General features: G+C 38.3%; 3 protein-coding genes across 5 annotated transcripts; 1 reads left to right on the top strand and 2 right to left on the bottom strand.

Moving 5' to 3' along the window:
* Positions 1-5,223: 5,223 nt before the first annotated feature.
* On the bottom strand, positions 5,224-5,762 carry LOC104227739 (uncharacterized). The gene is made up of 2 exons (XM_009780044.2): positions 5,529-5,762; positions 5,224-5,469 (listed from the first exon to the last, which is right to left on the bottom strand). Exons 1-2 carry the CDS (start codon positions 5,760-5,762, stop codon positions 5,224-5,226), a joined length of 480 nt encoding a protein of 159 aa, XP_009778346.2.
* A 5,260-nt stretch (positions 5,763-11,022) lies between these two features.
* Positions 11,023-16,161, top strand: LOC104227734 (cyclin-T1-3-like). 2 transcript variants are annotated; one of them, XM_009780040.2, is made up of 8 exons: positions 11,023-11,106; positions 11,215-11,301; positions 12,451-12,768; positions 12,945-13,026; positions 13,379-13,513; positions 13,596-13,771; positions 13,883-14,034; positions 14,755-16,161. In XM_009780040.2, exons 3-8 carry the CDS (start codon positions 12,539-12,541, stop codon positions 15,261-15,263), a joined length of 1,284 nt encoding a protein of 427 aa, XP_009778342.1. In that variant the 5' UTR covers positions 11,023-11,106; positions 11,215-11,301; positions 12,451-12,538; the 3' UTR covers positions 15,264-16,161. The 2 variants fall into 2 exon arrangements, with proteins under 2 accessions (XP_009778342.1, XP_070018732.1); XM_070162631.1 differs by lacking the exon at positions 11,023-11,106 and having other exon boundaries at positions 11,162-11,301.
* A 4,033-nt stretch (positions 16,162-20,194) lies between these two features.
* On the bottom strand, positions 20,195-23,805 carry LOC104227733 (conserved oligomeric Golgi complex subunit 4). Of its 2 annotated transcripts, XM_009780039.2 has the most exons (3): positions 23,622-23,805; positions 21,875-23,491; positions 20,195-20,963 (listed from the first exon to the last, which is right to left on the bottom strand). In XM_009780039.2, exons 2-3 carry the CDS (start codon positions 23,486-23,488, stop codon positions 20,334-20,336), a joined length of 2,244 nt encoding a protein of 747 aa, XP_009778341.1. In that variant the 5' UTR covers positions 23,489-23,491; positions 23,622-23,805; the 3' UTR covers positions 20,195-20,333. The 2 variants fall into 2 exon arrangements, with proteins under 2 accessions (XP_009778341.1, XP_009778340.1); XM_009780038.2 differs by lacking the exon at positions 23,622-23,805 and having other exon boundaries at positions 21,875-23,615.
* Positions 23,806-27,675: the final 3,870 nt, after the last annotated feature.

The raw sequence follows: 27,675 nt of genomic DNA, 5'->3' as shown, positions 1-27,675 counted from the left end.
CCATGCAGCGCCTGATTTAACGTCGCTGCACGATGTAGATGAGTGCATTTAAGGATCGCTCGACCTCTGAGGTTCAGTCAGATGGATCACTAACACTTTCTTGGGTTTATCCATGCCCACATATGGTTTCAATCTTTGCCCATTGACTCTAAATGTATGGGAATCTTTTTCTGAGGCAATCTCTATGGCACCTGAAGGGAGCACTTCGACCACCCGAAATGGTCCAGACCATCGTGACTTGAGTTTACCCGGAAATAGCCTTAATATTGACTTATAAAGTAACACCTTGTCTCCGGGATTGAAATTTCGCTCAACAATGTTCTTGTCGTGCAACCTCTTCATTCTCTCCTTTTACAACCTCGTGCTCTCAAAAGTAAGAAATCGGAACTTGTCTAGCTCATGCAATTCTGTGACTCTATTTGTTCCCGCAATCTCAATATCCAGATTTAGCTGTTTCATTGCCCACCAAGCTCTATGTTCTAGTTTTGCTGGCAAGTGACAGGCCTTCCCGAACACCAACTTATATGGTGACATACCAATCGGTGTTTTGAAAGCAGTTGTGTAGGCCTAGAGTGCATCATCTAGCTTTTTCGCCCAATCAGTTCTTGTGACGTTCACAGTCTTAGTCAGCACATTCTTTATCTCTCTATTCGACACTTCAACTTGTCCACTGGTCTGAGGATGATATGGGGTTGCCACCTTGTGGCGCACATCGTACTTTGGTAGCAATTTCTCGAAGGCTCGATTGCAGAAGTGAGTGCCTCCATCACTGATAATAGCTCCCGGGGTCCCGAAACGAGGAATATATTCTTTTTCAAAAACCCCACCACCACTCTTGCATCATTGGTGGGGAGTGTTGCAGCTTCCACTCATTTGGACACGTAATCTACAACAACAAGTATGTACTTATTGCCAAAGGAGCTGACGAAGGGGCCCATGCAGTCTATCCCCCATACATCGAACACTTCAACCTCTTAAATTGGGTTCATGGGCATCTCATGGCGACAGGAAATGTTCCCGGTTTGCTGACATTCATTACAGCCCTTCACCCATTTATGTGCATCCTTAAACACTGTTGGCCAGTAGAACCCGGCTTCTAGCACTTTTGTTTCCATCCTGACTCCTCTAAAATGTCCTTCATATGCCGATGCGTGACATGCCTGCAAAATAGAAGATTGTTCTATCTCGGGGACACACCTCCGGATCATATTGTCAACATATATTCTAAACAGATAAGGTTCATCCCAGTAATACATGCGGCAGTCACGATAAAACTTTTTTTTTTGCACAGAGGAAAGGTCATAGGGAACTATACCGCTTGCCAGGTAATTTGCAAAGTCTGCATACCATGACACTTCCTCAAGGCTTGTGGCGAGTAGATACTCATCTGGAAAGGTTTCCAGAATATCCTCTACCTCAACTAAGTTTTCAGCTCCTTCAAGTCGCGATAGATGATCAGCGACTTGGTTTTATGCACCCTTACAGTCACGAATCTCCAAGTCAAACTCTTTCAATAACAGCACCCAACAAATCAGGCGTGGTTTGAACTCATTCTTTTCAATCAAGTAACTGAGAGCAGCATAATCAGTATATACAATTACCTTAGAGCCAATCAGGTATGATCTGAACTTATCAAATGCGAACACCACAACCAGCATCTCATTTTCAGTCATAGTGTAGTTCAGCTGGGCTCCACTCAATGTTCTATTGGCATAGTAAATTAGGTGCATTAGCTTGTCTTTCTGTTGTCCTAGCACTGCCCCCACTGCATAGTCACTGGCATCACACATTAGTTCGAATGGTTGCTCCCAGTCGGGGGCAACAATGATGGGTGCTGTGACTAGCCTCTTTTTCAACTCCTCGAATGCTACCCTACAATCATCAGAAAACATGAAAGGGTGATCTTTTTCTAACAACTTACAGAGAGGGTTGGCAATTTTTGAGAAGTTTTTAATGAATCTCCGGTAGAAACCGACATGCCCGAGGAAGCTCCTGATTGCCTTGACTGATGTGGGGGTGCCAGTTTTGCTAGCACATCAACTTTAGCACGATCCACCTCGATTCCCTTGCTTGATACCCTGTGTCCCAAGACTATACCCTCTTGTACCATGAAATGACACTTTTCCCAATTAAGTACAAGGTTAGTCTCTATACATCTCTTCAACACTCGGGTCAGGTTTGTAAGGCACTCATCGAATGAGTTTCCCACCACTAAGAAATCATCCATGAACACCTACATTATGTCTTCAACCATGTCAGTGAATATGGCCATCATGCACCTGTGGAATATGGTTGGTGCATTTCATAGGTCAAAAGGCATCCTCCGGAAGGCATAAATTCCATATAGATATGTGAAGGAGGTCTTCTCTCTGTCCTCTAGTGCAATGGAGATTTGGTTGTACCCTGAGTACCCATCCAGAAAATAGAAATGGGACCTCCCTGCTAGTCTGTCAAGCATCTGATCAATGAAGGGAAGTGTGAAGTGGTCTTTCCATGTGGCCAGATTTAATTTCCTATAGTCCACACAAATTCTCCAGCCTGTGATGGTTCTTGGGTTTCAGCCTTCTTTGGTGCTCCCTAAAAGGTTTGTGCCCCTCTTCCAGCAGAATTTTATGCATACAATATACCGGGCTGATCCCCTTAATGTCTGCCATGGTCCACCCGATGGTAGTCTTGCACTCTTTGAGTACCTGTAAAAGCTATTGTGCCTGCACATCTAACAAACTAGATGAGCTAATAACAGGTAATGTGGAGTTAGGTCATAGGAACGCATACCTGAGATGGGTGGGTAGTGGCTTCAACTCCAGCTTTGGTGGATCTTCTATGGATGGCTCGGCTGGAGGAGTTTCTCTATTTTCTAAGTGCAAGGGCTCGAATTCAAGTGTTCTCTCCCAAAACCCTCTGCCCTCTAGAGCCAGCACTGTAAGGCCCCGTGAAAACTTGTACACAAAACCCGGTAGTTAGGACCTTTTGTACTAATCTATGCTATAAAAAGTCAAGAAATACTGTTTTCCATAAAATGTGATTCTGCGGTCGAGTATGCGGTCGCATATCAGGTATGCGGACCGCATAATCTCCGCAAAGTGAGTCAATGTGTTGGTCAAATTGGAGGTTAAATCTGCGACATGATATGCGATCGCATAACCGATATGCGGATCGCATAGTCGTCGCATATTTCCCTTGGGATTTTTGTAAGGGGCAGTTCTGCGGTGCATTATGCGACCGTAGAACGAGTACACGGACCGCATTTCTGCCGTATACCCAGGCAGTGTGTTCAGATTTTGGGAGCACTTTTGCGGTCCATTCTGCGGACTGCATTTCCACTCTGCGATCGCAAAGTGCGATCGCATACCTAACCCGGGCTCCAATTTTCTAAATTTTAAACCCGACCCCTTTTTCAATGAAACACCCCAGCCCCTTATTTTAACCTATTTTCTGAACAAAACTAGAGAGAGCGAAGAGAGGATTCTTGAGAGAGAAAGTCTTGTCTCCATCAATTTGATTTTTCAAAGTCACTCGAGCCGGGGAATTTCAAGTAATTGTCTTCATCTCCGTTCTTGAAGGTAAAATCCCCAACCCTTTTTCATTGTTTTCAGATTTAAACAAAAATGGGGACTCTCATGCGTTAATTCTTGAAAATGGAAGTTGAGATACACATGCATGTCCTTTAAAACCTAGAATCTAGTAAGAGGAATTGGGTAGAACTAAAGATTTGCAAAAAAGGGGTTGGAAACCTAAAGTTCGGGCTGAGTTTGTGAACTTCAATTCTAAGTTATATGTGCTAACTTGTGAACTAGATTGACGGTTCTAGGCTATTGGTGAATTGAAAGTAGAAGTTAAAAAGGGAATTCGACTCCAGGTATGTATGGCTAACTTTAACCTTTGTAAAGTCACCTTGTTGGTGTACCGGTAATGGGTATGTGTTACTTATGTGGACTATTTGTGAAATTCCTGTGATTAATGTGCCTTGAACGTTGTTGGTTAAGTTTTCCGTTATTGAGGTGTGAGTAAAATGGCAATAACACAAGTGTGTGTGGGTATGAATGTGTTACGTGGTAAGAGCTATGGAACAAACGACGGAAAGAAATCGTAATTGATACAATTGAAACAAATGTGGCAATATCATACATGACTTGTTGTGGGCAATTATCGTTGTGACTTGAAATGTGTACGGGTCATTGTATATGTTGGAATTGGTATTGATGTTTATGAACACTCTTTGTGAATTGTTGTTGTTGTTGTGTGAAATATGATTGTCCGGTGGGATCGGGTTGAGCGCCGCAACACGAAGTAATAAGGTGTGGGTTGTGGTGATAAGGGTGGCCGAGGTAATAAGGGTGGAAAAGTGATCGAAATCACTATTAAAATAAAAATATGTGAAAGTTGTGAAACCATTGATGTGATGAAATAATGTTGAAAGGGGAAAAGGAGAGATTGTGGAGTTGCTTGGCTTTGGTTGATCCTTTCATGTGCATTTGATTGTTGATTCTATTACTGTTTGCTGTCTGTGTATTTCTTGATTTTACTTGGGGTAAAGTTTGTTTATACATACCAGTACAATTCAAATGTACTGACGTCCCTTTTGCCGGTGGTGCTACATTCGTGTTATGATTGTAGGTGGTTTCATAACAGGTACTCCAACCCACCGACAGTAGCACTCCTTCACCTCCCGTCAGCTGAATTGGTGAGCCCCTTTCCTCTCGGGGCCCTGCGTGGCTCATGCCGCTTTTCTTCCCGGAGTCTTATTTTGGTATTTGTGTAAGGTATAGCCGGAGCCTTGTTGCCAGCATTTTCGTATTATTCTTCAGTTGTATTTAGAGGCTCCGTAGACAGGAAACTTGGGTTATGTACTTATGTATTTTGGGCAGTATAACTTGTAAACCACGCTAAGTAACTATGTATGTTATGTAAATCTCGTAAGAATGTATTTAAATTTATAAATGGCTATTTCATGTGGTTAATGGGTGATGGAAACGCAGGGTATCACGTGGAATAGGAAAGGCACCCAGGTTCGCTTGGCTGGGGGCTACCCGGTCGAGCGCCGGTCGCGCCCCTCGGTTTTTGGGGCGTGACAAGCACCCATTCTGCCAATTCTTCCCCATTCACCTCATCTAAATTTACAAGACATGCAGCAAGAGGATCCTCAATAGTCAATGTCTCATCATCCTCTTCCACGATTATATCCACGGTATCAATAAGAGAACAATTGGCGAATTCACTTGGTCACCTCATAGATTTCTGCACGTTGAATATTATCTCATCATCGTTCAACCTCATCTTGAGATCCCCAGTTTCACAATCAATAAGGGCGTGCCCTGTGGCTAAGAACAGCCTTCCCAATATTATGGGAATTTCTTCATCCACTATACAATCCAAAATTACAAAATCTGCAGGGAACACAAATTTCCCTACCTGTACTAACACGTCATCTATAATACCTGAGAGTCTTTTCACAGTTCTGTTAGCCAGCTGTAACAACATAACGCCAGGGGCATCAGATTTATGCTAGACCCTAAATCACAGAGTGCCTTGGCAAAGGCAAAGTTACCAATGTTGTAGGGAATTGTGAAACTCCCTGGATCAGACAACTTCTCAGCAAATAGTCTGGTCACCACACCACTGCAGGTCCGAGTTAGAGTCACTGTGGCCAAATCTTGGAAATTGAAATTTCGGGACATCAAGTCCTTCATCATTTTTGCGTAACCAGGCATCTCCTTCAAAGCATCAATCAATGGAATATTTACATGGAATTGTTTCAACATCTCCAAGAATTTCTTGTATTGTTCCTCTTTCTGGTATTTGTCTAGCCTCTATGGGAATGGTGTTGGAGGTCTATTCTTCCCAATGATTTGGGCTTTCTCTTTGTCAAACACCACCTCAACTACCAATTCCTAGGCTATCTCAGCTTCTTTCTCAGCCTCAATCTGTGTGTTGGTTTCTTCCTGGGCATGTTGTACTGTCACCTCTGTCAGTTTTGTTGAATCATCTAGCTCAATGGGCACTGGTACAAGTGTCTCAGCCTGTCTGCTTTCTCGATCCCTCTCTTGCTCCAAGTTTAAGTCTCTGCCATTACGTAGACTCACTACCATCAGCTGCTTCGGGCCTTGATCTTTTAGATTTACCTGCGTGTCTGCAGGCAATGTCCCATGAGGACTATTATTCAAAGACCATCGAGATCTATCCCATTTGCACTTCAATATTCTTTATAGCTGACTCATGTGCATCTACTCTTTCACTCATTTTCGCATTTGACCCAATAACCTGCTGCATCATTACCTCGAGTCTAGCAAAGCCATCTTCTTGTCTCCTACCAAGTTGCTGCTGAGGAGGATGATAACCCTACTGGTGATTTTGATTGTTGTATCCCTGTGGCCTTTGGTAGGGCACCACATTATTGTGAGGTCGCATGGCTCCCATATTTCCATTGTTGTGTTGTGGCTGGACTGGCCTGTATGATTTATTCTGTTGTCCCCAATTATGACCACCCTATCTCGAACCCCATAATTAGACACATAATTCATGTCTCCAGGGTATTGATGATGATCACCTTCCGCATTCCATTGTCTACCAATTGGCTGACTGATGCAAGATGTGCATAAGCCCCCATTGGTTGTATCTACAATGTGCACCTGCTGCTTCTGCCCTGACTCTTCCACCTTTTTGGTGAGTATACTCATTTGTGTCATTAAGGTGGCCATATTTTCAGAAAGACTGTTGGATGGATCTAAGGGCACTGAGTGAACTACTGGTGTAATAGGTGCATTCCTGGTTGTCCACCCCGAATTCTGTGCCATCTTGTCAAGAAGGCTCTGGCTTTCTCTCCATGTTTTTTTCAAGAATGCTCCACCAGCTGAAACATCAACATTAGCCTTCATGCTATCTGTCAGACCCATGTAAAACCGCTGCCCCAACATATGATCTGGAATACCATGGTGCGAACATATAACCAACATCCCTTTGAATCGTTCCCATGTTTCTTGTAGTGTTTCCATTGGTTTCTGTTTGAAGCTCAAAATTTCATCAAGTTGCTGAGAAGTCTTGTTGGGTGGATGAAACTTATTCACAAATTGCTTGACTAACTCCTCCCAAGTCGTGATGGAATTAATGGGGAGTAAATTTAGCCAAGTCTGGGCAGCTCCTGTCACTGAAAATGGAAACAACAACAGCTTTATTGCTTCCTGAGTTACGTTGGGATGCCTTTGGGTTTTGCAGATTGACAGGAAATTCTTCAAGTGTTATTGAGGATCTTCAATGTATGACCCCGAAAATAGTCCCTTGTTTTGCAACAAGTGTAGCATGTTGTTTGTGATTTGAAAAGATTCAGCCTGTATCTATGGGACTAATATCGTTGTGGCCAAATTCTCTATTATGGGTTGCGCCCAGTCATATAGAGCAGCCTCTGGCACAAGAGGCACCACAACTGGCATAACCGGGTCTACCACGTTATCCCCCATGTCTGGTTTAGGTTGTTCAGTTGATTGTTGTTGTTTGGTTTTTCGATTGGCCCGATTCAAGGCCTTGAAAACTTTCTCGGGATCTGATAATGCTTCAAATACTTCACCAATTCTCGATGAGTTTCTAGGCATGCACATGTACAACCAAGTCAACAAACGTTAAAATTTCAATGTATAGATTGAAAATAAAGAAAACTAACTACACTAAGAATTTTTGTATTTCTTTCAACTATAATTGATAACACTGTTAATTCCCCGACAACGGTGCCAAAATTTGATCACGCCCAACTATGCCTTATAAAAAGGACAAGCGGTCGTTGCAAATATAATCCGAGTATTTAGCCTAGAGTCGAATCCACAGGGAATTAACCTACCAATTGCTTTTGTTAGACTCACTAAATTCTCTGTAATCAACTTCCCAGATATTTTAAATAACAATTGGTGATATTTTTACTACTATAACTGAATAAAGTTAAGTAAACTAAAAGCTAACTATGATTGAGTTGTAAACAAATAAGAGAAGGATTTAAGGTTGTGATTTCCCCTATTGATGGAATCCCTTCCTGTTATGTTTCGCATAGAATTGCATAATCGTCTTTATCGATCATGAGCACTCTTAATACCGTAAATCTCTCCCGAGTAATTACGACAATTTACCAGATGCACTCTCCCGAGTTACGCTAGCTAGCTTTTATTACAGCTCACTTTATATTGCACCCAAGCTTTCGTTATCCCTAATCCCACCTTTAAACCCTTGGTTATTGATTCCTCATATACTTTGGGAGTGGTGGTGTTCAACAACTACCTAAATATGCACTCTCTCCCGAGTAATACATACAAAATAGGCACAGCTAATTGAGGATCCTATCAATTAACTACAACAAGAACGTAGTTGAACAAATAGAGATTAAACTGGGCAAACTATATTAACACAACAAAAAGTTCATCCCTCAACAAGTTCCATCAAAACCCTAGACTAAATAATTAGCTACTCATAATCGTGTTCATAATAACAACAACAAAATTCGTCATGAATGATAAATACAAAAAGAAGAAAGGTAGAACTCGATGTCGAATTATCCTCCTTGCCTCTTGCCTCTTCTTGCCTTCAACAAAGATGTAAAAACCTTGATAATGTCTTTTTGGGCGAGCTGGACCTCTTATAGATTAAGTGAAATTACCCCCAAACTTCCAAGTTTACCCCTGAACTTATGCGCTCCGGACTGGACTAGTGCGACCTGCCTCAATTTCCTGCTCTAGCGCGGTCGCGCTAAGGCCGTGCTAGAGTGGTTCAGCATTTTATCTCTTCTTTTCTTTCTTCTTTCACACGTACTAAGCTCTGAGGGGCTTCCCTTGCTTCAATTTAGCTCCAAACACTGTCCTAAGTCTTCATAAGCAAAACTTGCTCCTGCAAAATATGAAATTCACAATTAGAGCCAATTTATCGTCATTTAACCATCCTAGAACAGTGAAGCATAGTCAAGTTGGAGCATAAATAGTCACCAAACTATATAAATCTAGCCTATTATCAAATTACAACAATATACTAGAAAGATTCTCCCGAATTACGCTAGCTGGCCTTAGTTACAACTCACTTAGATCGCACCCAAGGTTTCGTTATCCCTAATCCCACCTTTAAACCCTTCATATTGATCCCTCATATACGTTAGGAGTGGTGTTGTTCAACAACTACCTAAATATACACTCTCTCCCGAGTAATGCATACTAAATAGGCACAACCGATTGAGGGCCCTTCAATCAACAGCAATCACAATATAGTTGAACAAAGAGAGAAAATATTAGGGCAATTCTATATTAACATAACGCGAAATTCATCCTCCAAGAGGTTCCATAAAAACCCTAGATTAGGAGTTTAGCTACGCATAATCTTTTTCACAATCATAACGATATAATTCATCCTCAATGATAAAAACAAGAAGAAGAAAGGTAAAAACTCTATGCCGACTCTTTCCGGTCTTCTTAGCCTCCTTAGGTCTAAAATTATGTCAAAATTATGTCAAAAGTATGTCAAAGGTGCTCAAAATATCGTTTTTCATGTATATATACCAAGTAGGGTCGAGCCCAAGCAATTATACTTTCTCCTACGCTTAAAAGGACACTTTTCCAGGTCAGGACGTCCGCGGCCGCGGATTCGACCGCGGACTGACCGCAGATTTGCATAGTGTTCTGTCCGCGGCCGCGGACCTAACCGCGGACTGTTTGGAATTTGGAAAAACGTAAAACATAAAAGTTGTAGCCCTTTGAATTAGCTTTCCAACCATATTATGAAGTCCAAATAGAGTTTTGAGCGAAAAGTTATGTGCATTTTATTAGACAGTGCGTAATATACCTACTCGATTCTTCGTTCGTTCTTAACTATCATCCGTTGAGTCGAATGAAATATGAAGTTTTATCTTTTTATTTTTTCCCTTAAATTTTCTTTCGAGTCTCAATGGAGATTTCATATTGAGATTCGCTCCAATTGCTACCAAAGCCAAAGTTGTCAAACCTTTCTTTCGTTGAAAAGGCTGATGAGCCAATCCCTGAGGGTACTGAAGATGAACTTCAAAGGTTCGGCAATTACAACTCAATGCGATGCTTGCATACAACTTGGAGAGAACTCCTCGAAGGTGTCATAAAATTCAGCAATTGCTTGGCAGGATGGAAGCCCATAAGATGTCGAGTGCACACAGTCATGTGTACTTATTTTTTATTTGTTACTCACGCGTCTCTCAATAAGTTATCTCAAATATTTTGTCGTATTTTCAACCGGAAAATTCTTAATGTAAAGGAAATTATAGTTCAGGGTAAAGGAAATACTTATTCAGTTTGCTAGCATTAATATTAGTATAATATCTTTTATTCATAGATAGCTACTATTACCTAGAGTTTGACTGCATTTTTGGATTCGATTTTATTTCATATTGCTGTTATTCTTACTTGTTACAACTATCTTTTCATTTTCAGTTGTTCTCTAGCTGAGAATTTATTGGAAACAGCCTCTCTACCCTTCCCAGGAGTAGGGGTAAGGTTGCGTACATCTTACAGCCTTACCCTCGCCAAATCACATTTGTGAGAAATTACTGGATTTGTTGTTGTTGTTGTTGTTGTTGTTGGTAAAGGAAATACTTAGGAGTCGTTTGGTATGAGGTATAAGAAGGTATAAGGGTGGTATAAAAATTTAATATCATCTTAATACTCTGTTTGGTTAGCAAACCATGTATAAGTTATCCCGGTGTTAATTTTAACACCGGGATAACTTATACCTTATAGAAGGTGGGGTAATTAGCACCGGAATAACTTATACCTTCTTCTTAGAAATTATGCAATAGTCATTCTTAAACAACGTACCAAACAATGAATAAACAATAATCACATCATAGCTTATACCAATATAACTTATACCGACATAACTTATACCGATATAAATTATATTCCAAACGGACTCCTTAATAGTTTAAATACAAGCCTCGCAAAAAAGGTAATGTTAAGAGGTTTTAACGTGTACACTCAAAAGAAAAAGAAAAAAGACAGAAAGACACGCAAACATAGAAATCGCAACGTTGCCCTTTGCCCGATAAACAAAAGGGTAGTGTTTGTACTTGCAATTTGCCAAGGCTAGCTCAGAGAAAGAAAGAAGACCTTTCCAAAGGTAACATTTGTTGAGTCAACTTATCTTATTCCCACTTCACACAATATCTTTCTTCTTATTCTTAACCAACCTTAAACTATTATCATTAAATTTGCGTTTCTTTTTCAGGCTCTTTCTTTGCCAAATTCCTTGTTTCTTAGCCACTCTTCTACTCTCACAGCGGATATCGCAACCTTTATTCTCAATTTTCTTCAGGTTTGCTCTTTTTTTGTTTTTTCCCTTTCTGGGTTTTAATTATTATACAATTTAATTAAGGTAGCTCGGCAATGAGAAATTCAAGATCTTATTATCAAGATTCAATATATTGTGTTGAAAGTGGAAGCATGTGATTTGATAATGATGTTTAGATTTATGGCTTGTTTATGATTCGTGTTTTGGGTCAAATTGCCTTTGCTATTTTGTTCTACTTTCCTTTTGGGTAAGTTTTTCGCAGCTTAATGATACTTGATATGATTGGGGTAAATAAAATGATCAATTCTTAAGAGTTCTCTACAAAGATCATGTTTTCAGGTGTTTGGATCTGAAGTTTGTGTCATTTTCTATGTGTTGACTTTGTCTTAATGAATTCATACAGAAGGGATGCTCTTTGTGTGTCAACTAATCCCATTGTTTTGCTGAAATTAGCCTTCAGTTCCCTTTGTTGCCTCTCATTATAACTTCCAATTTTGTAGTAATGTTTTGATTAGTTACTTCTAATTTTGCAGTAATAAGCGCTCAAGTTATCAGCACATAATTGAGAAATCTCCATACCACCACTTCTTTCGTGTGAAGAAAATAGGTTTCAATTTATCAAATAACTACGTTATAGTTGGGATCAGCTATGTGAAATCTCTGTATGTAGTCCACTTTATTTAGGTCCTCTTCAGTAAAAGAATATCTTAAAAGTTAAAAGTACTCCATACCAGAAAGGTGAAATTAGAGAAGGGTATTCAATTTCTATGTTAAACCTGTCCAATGGATGTGTGTTACTTCCAAATGCACTGAGGTTTATTGTCTCTATGATATTTCTTTAGTGCAAATTCTTCTCTTCTTTTATCTTACCAATGTTAAACAATTTTCGGTAATTAAACAATAAACAGCCTTTGCCTTGGATGTCTATATTCAACAATAAGCAGTCTTTGGCTGTCAGCATTAGTCATTTTAAGTTATCTGTAAGCATGATTCCATTACGGTTCATGATGGAAAAGTAGGAAAAGGTTTAAGATTCAAAACGGATTAGCCATTTACTGTTAGCTGACCATGAATGCAGCTGGCTTGGAAGTTCTTGGCTCTATGAATTTTCTTGGATGATTAAACTTAGCAAGGATTCAACTTCCTAAGAAAGTTATATTTTTCTACTTGCAGAATATTCCAGTTACCTATTTGGAACGAAGAACTTATTTAGCTTCCAAATTCTGTTCCGCTAATCTGCTTGGCGAAAGAGGGAAAGAACATGGCAGGACAACTGCCAGAGAATCCTTCTCATCCAGAACTTGCAAGAGTTGCATCTAGCATGCACATTCAAGAAAAATCTCAGTATTTGACCCAACGATGGTACTTCACTAAAGAAGAAATAAAGGATCACTCTCCGTCAAGGAAGGATGGGATCGATTATGAAAAAGAGTCACATCTAAGGAAGTTGTACTGCTCTTTCCTGCAAGAGCTTGGCATAGAGCTGAAAGTGTAAGATCCACTCTATTTCAATCAGTAGTGAAAAGTTTGATATCTCTGTGTAGCAGGAGCACTATATCCTTGCGTTGGTCTCTTTCTCTCATTTCCGTACTTTTTTCCGAGAGAATTCATTCTACTTTTTTATGCTCAATTTCTCATAGGAGGTTGTTGAATATTTAATTTTTCAGGCCTCAAGTGACCATAGCTACTGCAATGATGTTGTGCCATCGTTTTTACATGCGCCAATCTCATGCAAAGAACCATTGGCAGGTAGAAGTCATTTCTTACTCTTGTAATCGCAATTGACTAATAAACACAGATCTGGTGTGAAGTCCTTTTAAGCATGTTTAATATTTGTGTTGCCAAACCGGGACTTGAGTTGCTTGACAGGATAAAACACTTGTATACACAATGTTATGTTTAGCTCTACCGTGAAGTAAAATATACTGCAAATGTGCAATTGTTGTCATAGTAAATTCTGATGTTACCCTTTGTAAGACTAACTGGAATTGGTTCAGATATCAACTTAAAGCCAAATCAGGCCTACAGTATTGCATTATAAGTACGTCCCTCTCTTTTGATTCATCATGCGCTCTTTGGTGTGGCACTGCATTCTGTGCAGATTGTCGCGACGGTGAGCATGTTCCTTGCCTGCAAAGCTGAAGAAACACCACGCTGGCTGAGTGATTTTGTTGTTGTTTCCTACAAGTTAGTTTATAAATGGGATCCATCAGCTCCACTGAGGATCAGACAAAAGGTATGTCATCAATTATCACAGCTTTGTTATTTCCCACTAACTTCTATTTTTTTTTTTCCTAATGTCATGCTTCATATCACAGGATATCTATGATAAGGAAAAGGAGTCGATTGTAGCTGGTGAGAGAATGCTGCTTGCGACAGTTGCATTTGATCTTAACATCGAACATCCTTACAAGGCACTTGTTGCAGCTATGAAGAGGTTGGAAATTTCTAACAAGGAGATGGTCAAAGTAGCTTGGAATTTTGTGAATGATTGGTTAGTATCTTTTCACGCGATGGTGATGGTTCTTTATTTGTAGAATGTGATTCACTTATTTTCTACTTCCAAATTTTGAACTCCAGAAATTAATAATCATGTCGTTGGTAGGCTTCGCACAACACTGTGCTTGCAGTATAAGCCCCATTATATCGCTGCTGGTTCCATGTTCCTTGCTGCTAAACTTCTGAAAGTGAAATTGCCTACTGGAAAAGGGAATCCCTGGTGGATGCAATTTGACGTTGCACCGAAGCAGTTAGAAGGTATGTTATATATTTACGGATTTACCCATATAGTTTTCGCAATTCCATGTCGCTTAAAGGTGATGAAAAAAGATCTCCATTGTAGAGTTAAAATCATAATAAAGCTGATGAGTTCTTAAGAAGACAGTGAGCAACTGAATCTGCAGGTTAACTGTCGAGCTTTTAATTAAATATCAGAGCTGTTCTTTCTGCTAACAATTCAGACAATTAGGTTTCAGATTTTCACGTTTGGATATCTTTGGTTCACTTAGATCGACTTTACAACGTCTTCATAGATTAGAAGAAAAACACATAGGAAATGCGGTCTTGTTTTAGTAATATTTAAACGGTTGGGCAAAGACATGTAAAGTTCTAATCATGTCAAACTTATATTATTCACAAATGCAAACTTATATTATTCACAAATGCAAACTGATATACACTCGCAATATCTTAAGGAAACACCAGAAGAAAAACCCTACTCTGTACGGAAGACCTGTTTGCAGCTAACTTTGTCTCAAAGGAAAAAGTCCTGAAACTATGACATGCTTTACACTGGATAACAGTTATTAATCCAGAAGTTGGAGTCAGTACTTTTGGTTGTTTGACCTTCCATGTATATGTTTGGTTTTCTTATGAACTAACCCTTATTCCTTGGTAATGTTTCCCTTCCATCCTATTATCCTGTTCCACGACCTTAGTAACTTGAGCACCTAACTTCTTCCATTTGTTCTTTCTCAGAGGTTATTCAAAAGATGCTTCAGTTGCTGGAGCAGAATCAGAAACAAGTAACACCACCCATGTCTGGCAGGTCGACTGAATTAAAGCCTGTTGGTGGAAAGGCAACATCAAGCAGCACAGAGTCTTGTATCTCAAGCGTGTCAGTTGTTGCACAAGATTCCAGGAATATGGAATTGGTGGAGGCCAGAGGGTCGTCTACCTCCGTGACATCCAAATGCAGCGAAAAAGAATCCGGCAACATCGTCAACACTAAGGAGACAGAGAGTGAGTGTGGTAGTGCAAATAGTGCAGTTGAGGATGGTGTTTGTCAGCCAATTAAGGACGACGCCAAAGAAGTAATTTGCCAGACCGTCTCTGCTGGTGACCACAATGGAAGTATTGATATTGGTCGAATCAAGGAGAGATTAAAGAGGAGGAAATTGGAAAAGAATTCACTGAAGAAATTAGCCAAGGATGATGAGATTGATAGTGAGGCTTGGATTGAGAGAGAGCTGGAAAACTTGGGATAGTGCCACTTTCTGCTAATGCATTGGATCAAATAGGTTCTATGGAAGTACAAGCAGAAAAGCAAAAAAAGACACACTTAACTGAAGATGCATTTGAAGTAGCAAGGTGCTGAAAATGCAGGTGTGAAACTTTTCAGCTAAGAAGTTTGATATTCAGAAAGTGTCGACCAGTTATGGTAACATATTTCTGCATCTGGTTCAATCTTATTTAGCAGATAATAGACTCCAGATACGGAGTCTACTTCGCATAATGTTGACTTTTCATGCCTTGATGTTTTTATATAAAGGGTATGATTTTGTGCATATACATGCAGTCCATTTATGCTAAGATAAAAAACTTTATCAGCACAGTAATAACAAAATTTAACTGTTGAAAGATGGGATGCCCGAGAGAGATGGTAAAATGTATGTGGATTATCCAAATGTTTGTTGAGCTTGGGTAATAAGCGGCGATTTCCGGCTGGTCTTTCTGAATAAGAACTAGAAGAGAAGTCTCTCTTTAATACAGGGAGGGTCTGTTTTATTAACTGGGAATTCCCCGAGGTTAAGTGGCGGGAGGGTCGCATGATACGGATCCTCTAACGTAAAAAGAAAGAGAACAGCAAAGGATATCAGTTGGGAAGGCATTGTCTAGGAACATAGGCTGAAAACATGGCGATTTGGGTCCTTTGATAAGTTCACTTTTGCAGCTGGTTTTTATTACTACTATTGTTTACAGCTGAAGGAGTAAGAGGTCAATTATTTCTTCTTTGTTTTCTTAGTACCCCCTGTAACAAGGAAGCACTTCAGTAGTCATGTACCCAGAAAAGATAGAAGAAATTGTCAAGATGTACTTTGCTTCGTTATGAACAATTTTGCTCGATTAATAAGCAAACATGTAGGCGACTTGGATTGGATGTCATCATAGTATATTCTATCTTGAACGGAAAGCCCTCTTATTTGAAATGCCAATGCAACCAACACTGCATTTTGGATGAAAATCATTACTCGATGATCTATATGCTTATGGTTAATTGCAGGTTTAATTTATCCAAAAAAAAAAAAAATAGTTTTCGTCATAATTAAATTAGTTGTACACTGTTCGTGAATGTCAGAAGAAGATATGGAGCACATGCTTTTTAAATGTCCTTATTCAAAATCCATATGGGACCAACTGGAAAATACCTACAAATACTCAAATCAGCCACCTAATGATTACACGCTGCACAAATGGATAAAAACACAATGTCAATCCAAAGCACAGTTCAACGGATACCTCAATAAGGCCGATGCCATTCCTTTTATCCTATGGCACATCTGGTTACACAGGAATGACATAATATTCAAGAACAAAAACAATCCTCTTCAACTAGGGCATGTTGTCAGTAGCACCATTGAATACAAACTGCTCACAGATTCAAAAAGGCCGTCATGTCCTAAGATGACTTACATTAAATGGAAGCCACCAGATATGGGTTTCTTCAAACTAAACATAACGGCTCAAGCATCGGCACTCCAGGAAAGGGGGGCATTGGAGGTGTATTTAGAAATAGTGACAGTAATTGGATTCTGAGCTTCAACATGACAGTGCCCCATGCAACCAATATTTACATGGAGGGCTTAGCACTCATGCATGGGCTAAGTCTAGCGCTACAAAAAAATCTCATGCTGTTAGTAATTGAAACAGACTGCAATGATTTAGTCAACATGCTCACTAGCAATTCTTGCCTTTATCAAAACTTGATAAATGATTGCAGATGGATGCTATCTAGAGCGGGGAACAGTGACACGTGTGTTCATGGAAGCAAATGGAGTCGCCTACCTTATGGCTAAGAATGGAAGCAGCTCATCTGTTTTTGGAAATCCAATGTTGTATTTAGTTCCGCCACCTTTTGATGTTTCTACTTTTGGAAAGGACAAGCTAGGAACCATGGGTCCTAGAGTAGTCCCAATTTGTAATGACTCTTAAGTTTGCTTGAATAAATATATCCGCTACCAAAAAAAAAGAAAAAGGAGTTTTCAGCCAACTAAGTAGAAGTCTTCTCGTAAGGAAAGAAACCATCAAATTGCAGCAAGATATAGATACTAGTCACAGGCAAGTACGTATGTTATTTTTAAACAAATGCATTTGAATTATAAAGTAATCAAATTACATAAATCAATTTGTTTTCCTTCTGAGGCTTACCGATTACAATGATGGTCAAAGATTGCTAGTAAAGGTATTTAGTCCGAGAAAATGATATTACAGATTATTTTTATTGTACTCCTCTTGCTAAAGAGTTATGATTCTATCCTACCCCTTTTATATTGACGCAAAGACACTCGCAAAATATAACTTGTTCAACTTAATTAAACTCTATTGATTTACATAATCATCCATTAGATGCCAAAGGATTAAACATTCATAACAAAATTCAACTTGCCATAGCAGCTATTCAATAATGTTACTGACACTTTAGCTTTAAACCTGGAAAAGCTTCCTCTGTGATGAGTCTGTCTCCACCACCAATACAATAGGAGGGAGGGCAAAAACAGAAACAAAACTCTCTCTATATATGTCGCTGTTCACCCTGCCAACAAAATCTTAAGAGTAAAAAGACCAACATTTCAATTCATCCGGAGTGGTTGGAGGAAGGTTTTAAATTGGAATGAGTACATATATTAAAACATGCACATTTCCATCTAAAAAAAGGTCTAAGCATGTTTAGCTATTCAGCAGAGATCAAAAACCAGAGCCAGCCCTAAAGAATCACTACATACTGTGGACGCTCTTATTCACTCCTAATACTACACCACAGTGTAATATCCATTAATACATTAGAATCCAATAACTATTTAGCATTGGGTAACAGTCTCCTATCGACAACCTGAACTAGGAATCGACCTGTCTGATTCACTCCTAACACTGCATCACAGAATATTATCCATTTTAGAATCACAATATTCACACACATCAACTAACATTTTAAGATCAAGTTCAAAATTATTCGAAAAAATTGCATTTTTCAGTTTCCGAAGCAGAACACATGCACGGGCGCACATACACTAAACACGAACCTCTACCCTTCTTTACAGGATATTGACATCCAGCCTCATCAATGGAATTTCAATTGAGTGAATCCAATGGCCTCAGAAAGCTTCCATACTCCTCAGTAAATATACGCTCAAGAAGCTATAAAGAACAAAAATACAAAATTAAAAAAATAAAAGAGCAAAAATTTTCAATGAGAACAAAAACCAGGATTTCGTCTATCAATTTCAAGAACAAATGAACTGAATCTAGACTACAATTGCCTAGTTGACTCCTCAGAAATCTTTAGCAATTGGCTAAGGATGGACTTATTAAATCAGGCAAACCATCCTAGTAAAGTAATTTAACTGCAGCTATTGCTGATAGTTATAACTTAAGACGACAACATCAAACACTGAAAATAAAAAAACAAGAATAATCCTGAAAGAAACAAAGAATTAAGCAAACTGACCAAAGCGGTACCTTCTGAGATTCCTCATTCATGATTCATTGTTGCAAAACCTTACCTTTCATAACAAAAGATAGTCCACTCTTGGGATATCAATACAATAAAGTGGAGCATTATGCGTTGATTCTGCAGCCTCTGGAGCTCCAATGGCAGCATGAAGACATTCAAGAACAACCCTAGTGGCAGCCAAAACAATTACTTTTTGACCAAATTTAGCTGAGTGCAAAGTAAACCTTATATGAACATGTGGGAACATCTGACAACATACAGAGAAACTACACATGTATTCTGAGAACAACTGATGTAAGATATCGCCTAGCTATGATTTGTTAATTTTATACTCAAATAATCCCACATAATTCATTTAGGAAATGGAAATTAGAAAAGAAGAAACATCTACCAGCACAATTCAGGAACTGACTTTGAAAAATTAGGTACAATTAAAGAACCATCAAGGCGTCAAAGAACAAACACTGTTATTAAATCCTCATCCATGCAAATTGCTGGTATTATAAAGAGCACACAAGCACATAAGAGTGAAACATATTGATTAAATGCGACGAGAATAAACTAAGTTGCGAAGCCAGAGAGATGAAGCAGACCAAAGAACCAAAAAACACTGACAGGAAAGGACCCAAAAAAATGATGTCAGCAGCCTCAAAGGAAGTAACAAGAATGCAATATTATTGAAGTAAATTGATGTAACAGCCCGCGAGCAAGGGAAGGAGCCAAAGAAAGCGAGCAAATCCAGGAAGATGGACACTGAACAACAAGAAGGAAAAGAGAAAATGACGAAGATGTGACAGGCAATGCAAGTGTAAAATGGCTCATGTGACACTCCAATAAGCAGGTACGTCAGCACCGAGAACGGTAACTAAGACTTTTCAGTAAGATAAACTTTTAGGCACGGGGAAGAAACGAAAATCAATAGAAAAATGACCAGCTTTTCGGTCAATACATAGCAACCAGTGCACAGCATACAGGCCATACCCTCACAGAGAAAATTGCAAGTTCTAGAACTACCCTAGGTGAGCAAGCAGAGATGTCGACAGTAAACTCCCTGCTTTGAGGAAAATTATATCATGTGACACATACATAATTTGAAATCAATTGAGGGACAATGTAAAAAATGCTGGAACAAGAGGAATAAATGGTCCTCCAACAGTGACCAGCCAAATTACCAAAGAAGAAACACAATCCAAATAGCAAATAAATGATGCCGGGCTCAACCAGCAATCAGATTAATTTCTGCGAACACAAATTACCTGTGATCTTCAAACAGAGCTAAAGACACGATCTTTTTATTTGACAAGTAATATCTCAGTGCATTTTGTTCTACATATATAATCACTGTGACGAGAATGAGAGAGCTGCTTTGAAGATTGTAGAAGATGAAATCATATGCTAAAGAGCCACGTTAAGACGAGGATTCAGAAGAAATGTCAAAAAGTAAAAGAAAGATATTTGACATAAGAATGAAAATGGAAAGCACTGAACTATATTTCAAAGATTTCATGCCCATTACAATCTCTTACGGAAGTTAAATAAACCTGAAAATACAAAATGTAGCATTGTAACAGCATATAAAGAAATATTGAACAAAATAAACCATGGGTTACAACTTAAGAGCCGCTATTGCTTCAGACTTGAAGTCAACCCTCAAACTCAACACTCTTCTAACCTCAGCTGGAGTAAGTCTCCAGGTCATGGGTCCTGAGTTTTCACCCCAGAAATCCAGAATCTCAGAGACCTTCTCCAAGTTTAATATTGTAGCCATTTGGGTTAGACGAGCAAATTTGTCCCTAACAGTCCTCTGGGTCATGTTTGAGAAGTAGCTGACAAGAGCTCGAACATCTCTGTCAAGTTGAAGACCTCCAAGTTGACTGAATCTTTTTTGCATCATGATAACCTCAAGCCGCTTAACAATAAAGTCAATGACCAGATGCACAAGCGAGTCATAATTGTTAGCAGTCATTAATGGCTGAAGCCAAGCCACATTGCTTTCTACAGCATGGAGAAGCCTTTGAACCCATGGGTCATTTACCTCGTTGTCAGCATATTCAGATTCTGACAGCTCATAGCTGATTGTTGCAACAGTATCCAACACTGGCCGGATTCGAGGTGTCACAGTAGCCACTAGTTGTTCCAAGCCGATATTCAAGGCCTTCTTAAAACCATTGCTCATCTCATTCAATTCAGATAAACAGGATTTGACCCTCTCTCTATCTGTTGGTGCAGGAAACACCTGACAATGCAATCCAATTAAGACTAGCAAAAGGAATAAGGGTAGCAAAAAAGAAAGAATAATCTAATAAATGTAATTTCTGCATAGGATTTGAGGTTATAATTCAATCTGAAGGTAATCTCAAAAAGCACAACCAGTTTAACATTCAAAGATTAAAGGCAAGAGATGAATGTAACAGACAATCATTCTAGACAAATTAGATATTCAGCGACCTTCTATCAAAATTTGGTATACTATCCCGGCTGCAATTTGGTGGTGCATCTGGAAAGAGAGAACTGATAGGTTGTTTGATAGTAGGAAGAACAGAGTCATTGATATCAAACACAACTGTATTGTTTTGCTTAGTTTTTGGTGTAACATGTACATACTTCTGACCCTTGTGCCATGATTGACTTTATTAGCACATTACACAATTTGTAATGTTGTTTTTTTTTTCTTGTAACCCATTCAGCAACTTCTTCTTGCTGGTTTTATTATATATATATATATATATATATATATATATATAATACTGCTCTTTACCGATCAAAAAAAAAAGATTTCAACGGTATTTGAGAAATCAAAGAAAAAACAAAGAGCAACCTACACATGGGTATAATCCCAGATTCCCAATCTAAGGTTATATATGGGTATGTTAAACTTTCAACGGATTCTCAGAAAGCACAGTAGTTTTCATGTCGCAAGACTATAGTATGAAATGCATGCAACAGAAAATCCTTTCATAATTCAATGTCCAATTTACTTATCACCCAGAAAAACAAATAAATACACCAAAGAAGTACTAGCATACATGAAGGCGAGCAACAAAATTACAGCTTTACTTATTCGCCTCTTAAAAAGCAGATGTCATATTCAAAAACTAGATTAACATTAAACAATACGAAGGATCAATACATGAATTTAGGACCAACCTCAGCACATTGTTCTTCAATCTCATGCCGTAGTTTCAATGCATACTCACTGCTCACATCCATATTATTCAAAGCCGTGGCGATCTCCGTACCAGTCTTTTGCACAGCGACGCCACCAGTGAACAGCTTTGCTCCAAGATTAGGCTCTCTGACCTTCTGCTGCAAAGCCTCATTGAACTCACCACCCAACAGACTTACAGCACTACTTAACACTGCAATCACGGAGTTGATATTCGAAGTGGATATGGACCTCCGACAACAACTCTGCAGAACATAGAACACATCGTCGACCATGGAAGTTGTGAGACTATCAAACACGAGTTCATCAATTTTTATAGCTTTCCTCACATTCTCAACCATGAAGTACCCCTCCAAGATCACATAATAACCAGTTATATCTTGGACAACCTTACTGAAATTGCCACTCCTAAAAGTCTTGGTGGCACGGGGACCTAATTCGGGATCAACAGAATTCAAGCCCCTAATCTTTGATATCATATACCCAGTGTAATCCTCACCCAACTGAGTCAAAGACAAGATCTCTTCCAAATATACTTCAATCTCTCGAGGGTCCGGTCCTTCAACTCCAACAGATAGCAAATTACTCTTATAAGAATTAATCTCAGAAGTCACTTTAGCTAGTTTCCTATACTCCATGTACTTCTTTATAATAGTGGAACCGCGAGAATCACACTCTTCTTGAAGTTCACATGTAGCATAAACAATGCCATCCTCTCCACACAAGCTCCTTAAAGTTTCATCATTCTCTTCAATAGCCAAGACAATATCTTTGAATAAATTAGTCAAACAGGACACAAAATTAAGCTGGTTCTGACCTGAGCCCTGTTGATCGCTCATCATTTCCACCAATTGCTCGTACTCGAGGCGCGATCTCATGGCAATAACCTTCTTCAAATAGGCCACGTAGACTTGCAGTCCCTCCTCCTCTAATCCCAGCGGCGGATACAGCCTGATGAACCGCAAAACAGTGGAATGATCCCGCTGATCCACTGCAGCAGCCAACCTGCGGCGAACAATCCCTTCAAGCTGCTTCTTGGAGGCCAAGAGCTGGTCTCTCTGGTCGGAGGCAGCGGAATCCTTATACTTAGCGTCAAGTTGGAGGAAGGTCTGGACGTAATTGGCGGCAGATTCGAAGTCCTCGGAATCAAGCGCCTTGTGGACGCCGTCAAGGCAATTAGAGCGGTGAACAATGGCATCTATGCGAAGGAGAGTGTCGTTGACGCGCGATTGAGCAAGATCGAGCTGGCGGACTTTGGCGCTCACTTGATCGGCTAGGAGAGAAGTGGAGGTGACGTTGGATAAGAGGTGATCGGCATCGGCTTTAACAATGTCGAGCACTTGAGTGGATTTTTGGAGGCCGGAGAGCTGCTTGTCGAGATCAGTGCGGTGGGAGAGGATTGTGTCCAGTTCTAGATCTAGGGCTCGCTGATAAGCAATGCACTCGTGGAGAAGACGAGTCATGGCTCCAACGTCGGTGAGGTTACGCACCTGCTCCAACGCCTCCGGTGTCCCGAATTTCAAGGAAGATGAATCCATTTCAGACAAGGTGCTGTTGCCATCGTCGGCTTCTCCTCTCTGCGCCGTCGACGACATTTCCTGTCCGGCCAGATGAAAACAGATTGAGTCAGATTTAAGAACGTAGCTAAGGGATTTGTAATGGGGTTATTAATTTGATTAACATAAGTAATATATTCAGGAATTGATTTGGAGGGATCAGTGACGTTACTTGGTATCCAATTGAATAAATTACTATGGTACTGAATTTTGAGTAAAATTCATGTAGAAACTCATGTTCCTCTGGGAATGAATGAAAAGAAGAAGATGGGAATTTAGGGGTAAGAAGACCAAAAAGTCCCTACGGATTTTCTGGAGAACTATAATGTACGTACATTCTTCTCAACTACTGCTCTGCTCTTTTGATTAGCAAAACAATTTATATTATACAACTAGTTAATTAGTCAAAACCTATTCAATTTTTGAAATGATACTTTTCTAATACTATTAAATTACTGAAAGTAGTTTAAAACATATTTTTTATTTATTGTCGAGAACACAATATCGACTAAAAAGGAAATTGATAAACTTTCAGTGTCACCACAATTACATAAAGTTACTTACACTTGTAGGTTCTACAGTTTGTGCTTGTAAACACATGTTTCATTGTATAATCTTAATGTATTCAAATATTTAATATATTTAAATATTTTTTATGAAATTCTTTGAGACCTTTAGTTGGCAATATACTGCAGACATTTTATTTTGTTTGAAAAGGAAAACTAAATTCTAATATTTGCATAGTTTGTAAATTCCATCATTATTTTATGAATATTTGATTTAATTTTATTCTCACACAAATACTTCTTTGTTTTAACTTTATCCTTTCCAAGTGTAAACGTGCATACATGTACATACTTACAAGAATAACAATCTTTGATATATGTATTATTATCATAAAAAGTTTAAGATTTTCACTACTATAACTTTCTCCGATTTTAAATGTCACAAAAACCGCGCCCCCACAAAAATATAAAAGTATTTATTTTGCTAATATAAACAAAGAATAAATATAGGGGTTTTTAAATACGAGGGTTGATAGTCCAAAAGGTTTATGATTCAAAATCAGGAAATAAAAAAAATTAATTTACTAAAAATGTGACTAATTCTTTTGAATATATTGAATTTAATTTTATATATAAACTTTTCAAATTTATTTGATTCCACCATTATACTCACAAAGTAAATAAGAAAAGGCAAAAAAATTACTATATCTCATAAAAAGAAACAAAAGTAATAATTTTTATATACCCAAAAGAATAGATTAAAAAAGACTAATTTTCTTCTTCTTCTTCTTTATTCTCCCTTTTTATCTTCTTCCTCGTTCTCTTTGTTTATTTCCTCACCCACCACTTATTCAACAAAACCTGAAATTACAAAAAGACAGCCATGCGTTTTGGATGCAATTCTGATTCCCTGCATTTTATCTTTTCTTTCATCAATTAGTTTTTCCCCTTTTTAGAAATTGCCTTACTAATCTTGTTCACGCTGTATTTATTGACATCTCATTTTTTAACATTCCATATTTTAAAAAAATCATCACTTTATTCCACATATTGAAACTCACAAATAAAAAAAGAAACTAGTGGCAGCTAATAATCCATATGACAGTAAATTTTTCCTAAAATAAAATAAAATAAAGAGTTTGGATATGAAAATTAATGGTTTTTTACCCAAGATAAATGAGGCCGGAAGATAGCCACCATGATGATTGACAAAGAGTATTTATTCTTTCAGTGAACACAATAATTCCAAGTGATTCGGTGACTTTGAATATCTTGTCCTGCAATAGAAAATATGGAGTTATAAATTTTTTCAACAAAAATAAAAAAGGAAAAGAGTCATAAGGAAAAAAGCGAGAAAGAGAAAAAAAACAACAATAACAAAATACACAAGAACCAAAGATAAACTACATAGTCAATTAGTCATAGGCGAAGATATTTTACGTGTAAAGTAAGGAAATGATACAAAATAGTTCTTTCAAAAAGGAACACAGGTCGAAGAAAAAGGAATTCGTTGATTTGTGTTTCAACTAATTAAATGTGATAACGGAGCATAAGCATGAACTTTTTAAGTATGAAAAGTGGTGGTGAATTGAAACAAATATAGAGGAAATCAATAAAGGATATGAGAATGTAGGCTTAATGGTCTGATTAATCTCTGTGTTGTATTAATTAATCATTATATGTCGAGCGTTAGGAGTGTGGCGCCCTTTCGCAATCGGTTGTATCCGTTTTCTTTATTGTTAAAAAATCACATAAATGGAAAAAATTCTAAAAAGGCTAAAAATTCAGGAAAAAAGAATAGTATGAATGCTGGCCAAGGAGATGTGTCATGTCAGCACTCTTTGGCCCTCCTTTATATATATATATATATATATATAGATTATATTCATCTTATTGGTTTTTAATAGAACTTGTAGCTAGGAGTGTGCATTCGAATCGGTTTATCGATAAATCTAATCGATTATTTGTTATCGGTTTATCGATTTATCGATTTCGATTTCGATTTCGAAAATTTCTTATCGAGTTATCGATTTCAATTTCGATTTTGTCCACTTCGGTTATCGGTTTATCGATAAACCGATAAGATACTAAAAAGACAATTATACCCTTATTCTATATAACCTTTCCTTTACCTTAACTTATTATTTCCATTTTCCTCCAGCCTTATTATTTCCTAATTTCCCTACCCTATTATTTCCTCTTCACGACTTCACCCGTTCAGTTCAGGCGCCGCTTCTGCCTTCTGAAGTTCCTTAAGATTTTCCCCTACCCTATTATTTCCTCTTCACGACTCACCCGTTCAGTTCAGGCGCCTGCGAGCCGCTTCTGCTTCAGTTCAGAATCTGAAGTTCCTTAAGAGTCAAGCTCTGCTCAAGCCTCAACGTTTTTTGCAGAACTGTTCTGCTTCTGCCCTTTTAGAGCTGAAGCCTCAAATTTTCTTCACTCAAAATTCCTCCTTTCTTGGTTTCTCCCACAGATCTGGTAATTCTCTATCTCCAAATGGGTTCTCTCAGTAACTTTTTTTCTATTTGATAAGGGTAAATTACTAAATTTTATAGAAGCTGTAAACGTGATGCTTGAACAAATGCTTAATTTTATATAAGTGTACACACTAACATCGATTCTCAACAAGTCATTGAATTGAAAATACAAAACCTACTTAAGGCAACAATGTAAAACAAGGTTTGTATTTTATTTTGATATGTAGATTCAAGAGCGAGGAGTACTGACTTCGTCTTGCTTTGGTTCATTCAACTCGTTTAAGACTGTAAGTTACATTCTTCATTCACTTCACATGGCTGAAAATGATAATATTGATAAAGTGGCTGATGAAAGTAGAGGTTCCGAGTCTACGGCTGCAACTACTCACTCGACAGTTACAAAACAAAGGAAAAAATGATCTCGGGCATGGCATTTTTTTGAAGAAAAAATTGATGCTAAAGGAAATAATAAATATGCATGTAGATTTTGTGGACAAGAATATTTTGAGACAAAAGGCAAAAGTACGACACAAATGAATAGTCATATCGATAAATGTCCAAAGAATCCTTATAAAGTTGAAAAAGGTCAAAAACTATTACAATTTCAAACATTACTGGGGGTAATAAAGGTGGTCTTATTCCATGGAAATTTGATCAAGAAGAGTGTAGGATGGCTTTGTGTCGTATGGTGATTGTTGATGAACTTCCATTTAGTTTTGTTGAGAAGGAAGACTTTAGAAACTTTATGAAAGTGGCACAACCTTGTTTTCATATTCATTCCCGTACTACTGTTACACGTGATTGTTTTGCTCTTTTTAATATGGAAAAAAATAAATTAATGAAGTTTCTTAAAAGAACAAGTCAAAGAGTAAGTCTTACCACTGATACATGGACTTCTATTCGAAAAATTAACTATATGTGCATCACAGCCCATTGGATTGTTAGTGAATGGATTATGCATAAAAAATTATTAACTTTTCTCCAATTACTAGTCATAAAGGTGAAGATATGGCAAGGTGTATTATTGATTATTTGCATGAGTGAAGTTTGCAAAAGATTTTCACTGTCACAGTTGACAATGCTAGTTCAAATGATGTGACCGTGGAGAAGTTGTCTGACAAATTAGATGATTGGGGAACCAATTCCATGAATGGTCAACACCTTCACATGAATGCATGACACATATTGTAAATCTTATTGTGAAAGATGGTTTAAAAGAGTCAGGTATTCCTATTGCTCG

Source organism: Nicotiana sylvestris, chromosome 11 (genome assembly GCF_000393655.2).
Source record: "Nicotiana sylvestris chromosome 11, ASM39365v2, whole genome shotgun sequence".
Classification (NCBI taxonomy): domain Eukaryota; kingdom Viridiplantae; phylum Streptophyta; class Magnoliopsida; order Solanales; family Solanaceae; genus Nicotiana; species Nicotiana sylvestris.
The sequence above is the reverse complement of the archived record's forward strand: the minus strand, read 5'-3'. Positions and strand labels throughout refer to the sequence as shown.

Bases quoted from the DNA above. Each gene is read 5' to 3' on its own strand.
- LOC104227739 (XM_009780044.2), bottom strand. From the start codon at position 5,762: ATGTTGAAACAATTCCATGTAAATATTCCATTGATTGATGCTTTGAAG. The intron at 5,470-5,528 runs GCACTCTGTGAT...ATGTTGTTACAG, and splicing joins GTAACTTTGCCTTTGCCAAG to CTGGCTAACAGAACTGTGAA.
- LOC104227734 (XM_009780040.2), top strand. From the start codon at position 12,539: ATGGCAGGACAACTGCCAGAGAATCCTTCTCATCCAGAACTTGCAAGA. The intron at 13,772-13,882 runs GTTAGTATCTTT...TGTCGTTGGTAG, and splicing joins TGGAATTTTGTGAATGATTG to GCTTCGCACAACACTGTGCT. The intron at 14,035-14,754 runs GTATGTTATATA...GTTCTTTCTCAG, and splicing joins TGCACCGAAGCAGTTAGAAG to AGGTTATTCAAAAGATGCTT.
- LOC104227733 (XM_009780039.2), bottom strand. From the start codon at position 23,488: ATGTCGTCGACGGCGCAGAGAGGAGAAGCCGACGATGGCAACAGCACC. The intron at 20,964-21,874 runs GTTGGTCCTAAA...TTGCATTGTCAG, and splicing joins TTGAAGAACAATGTGCTGAG to GTGTTTCCTGCACCAACAGA.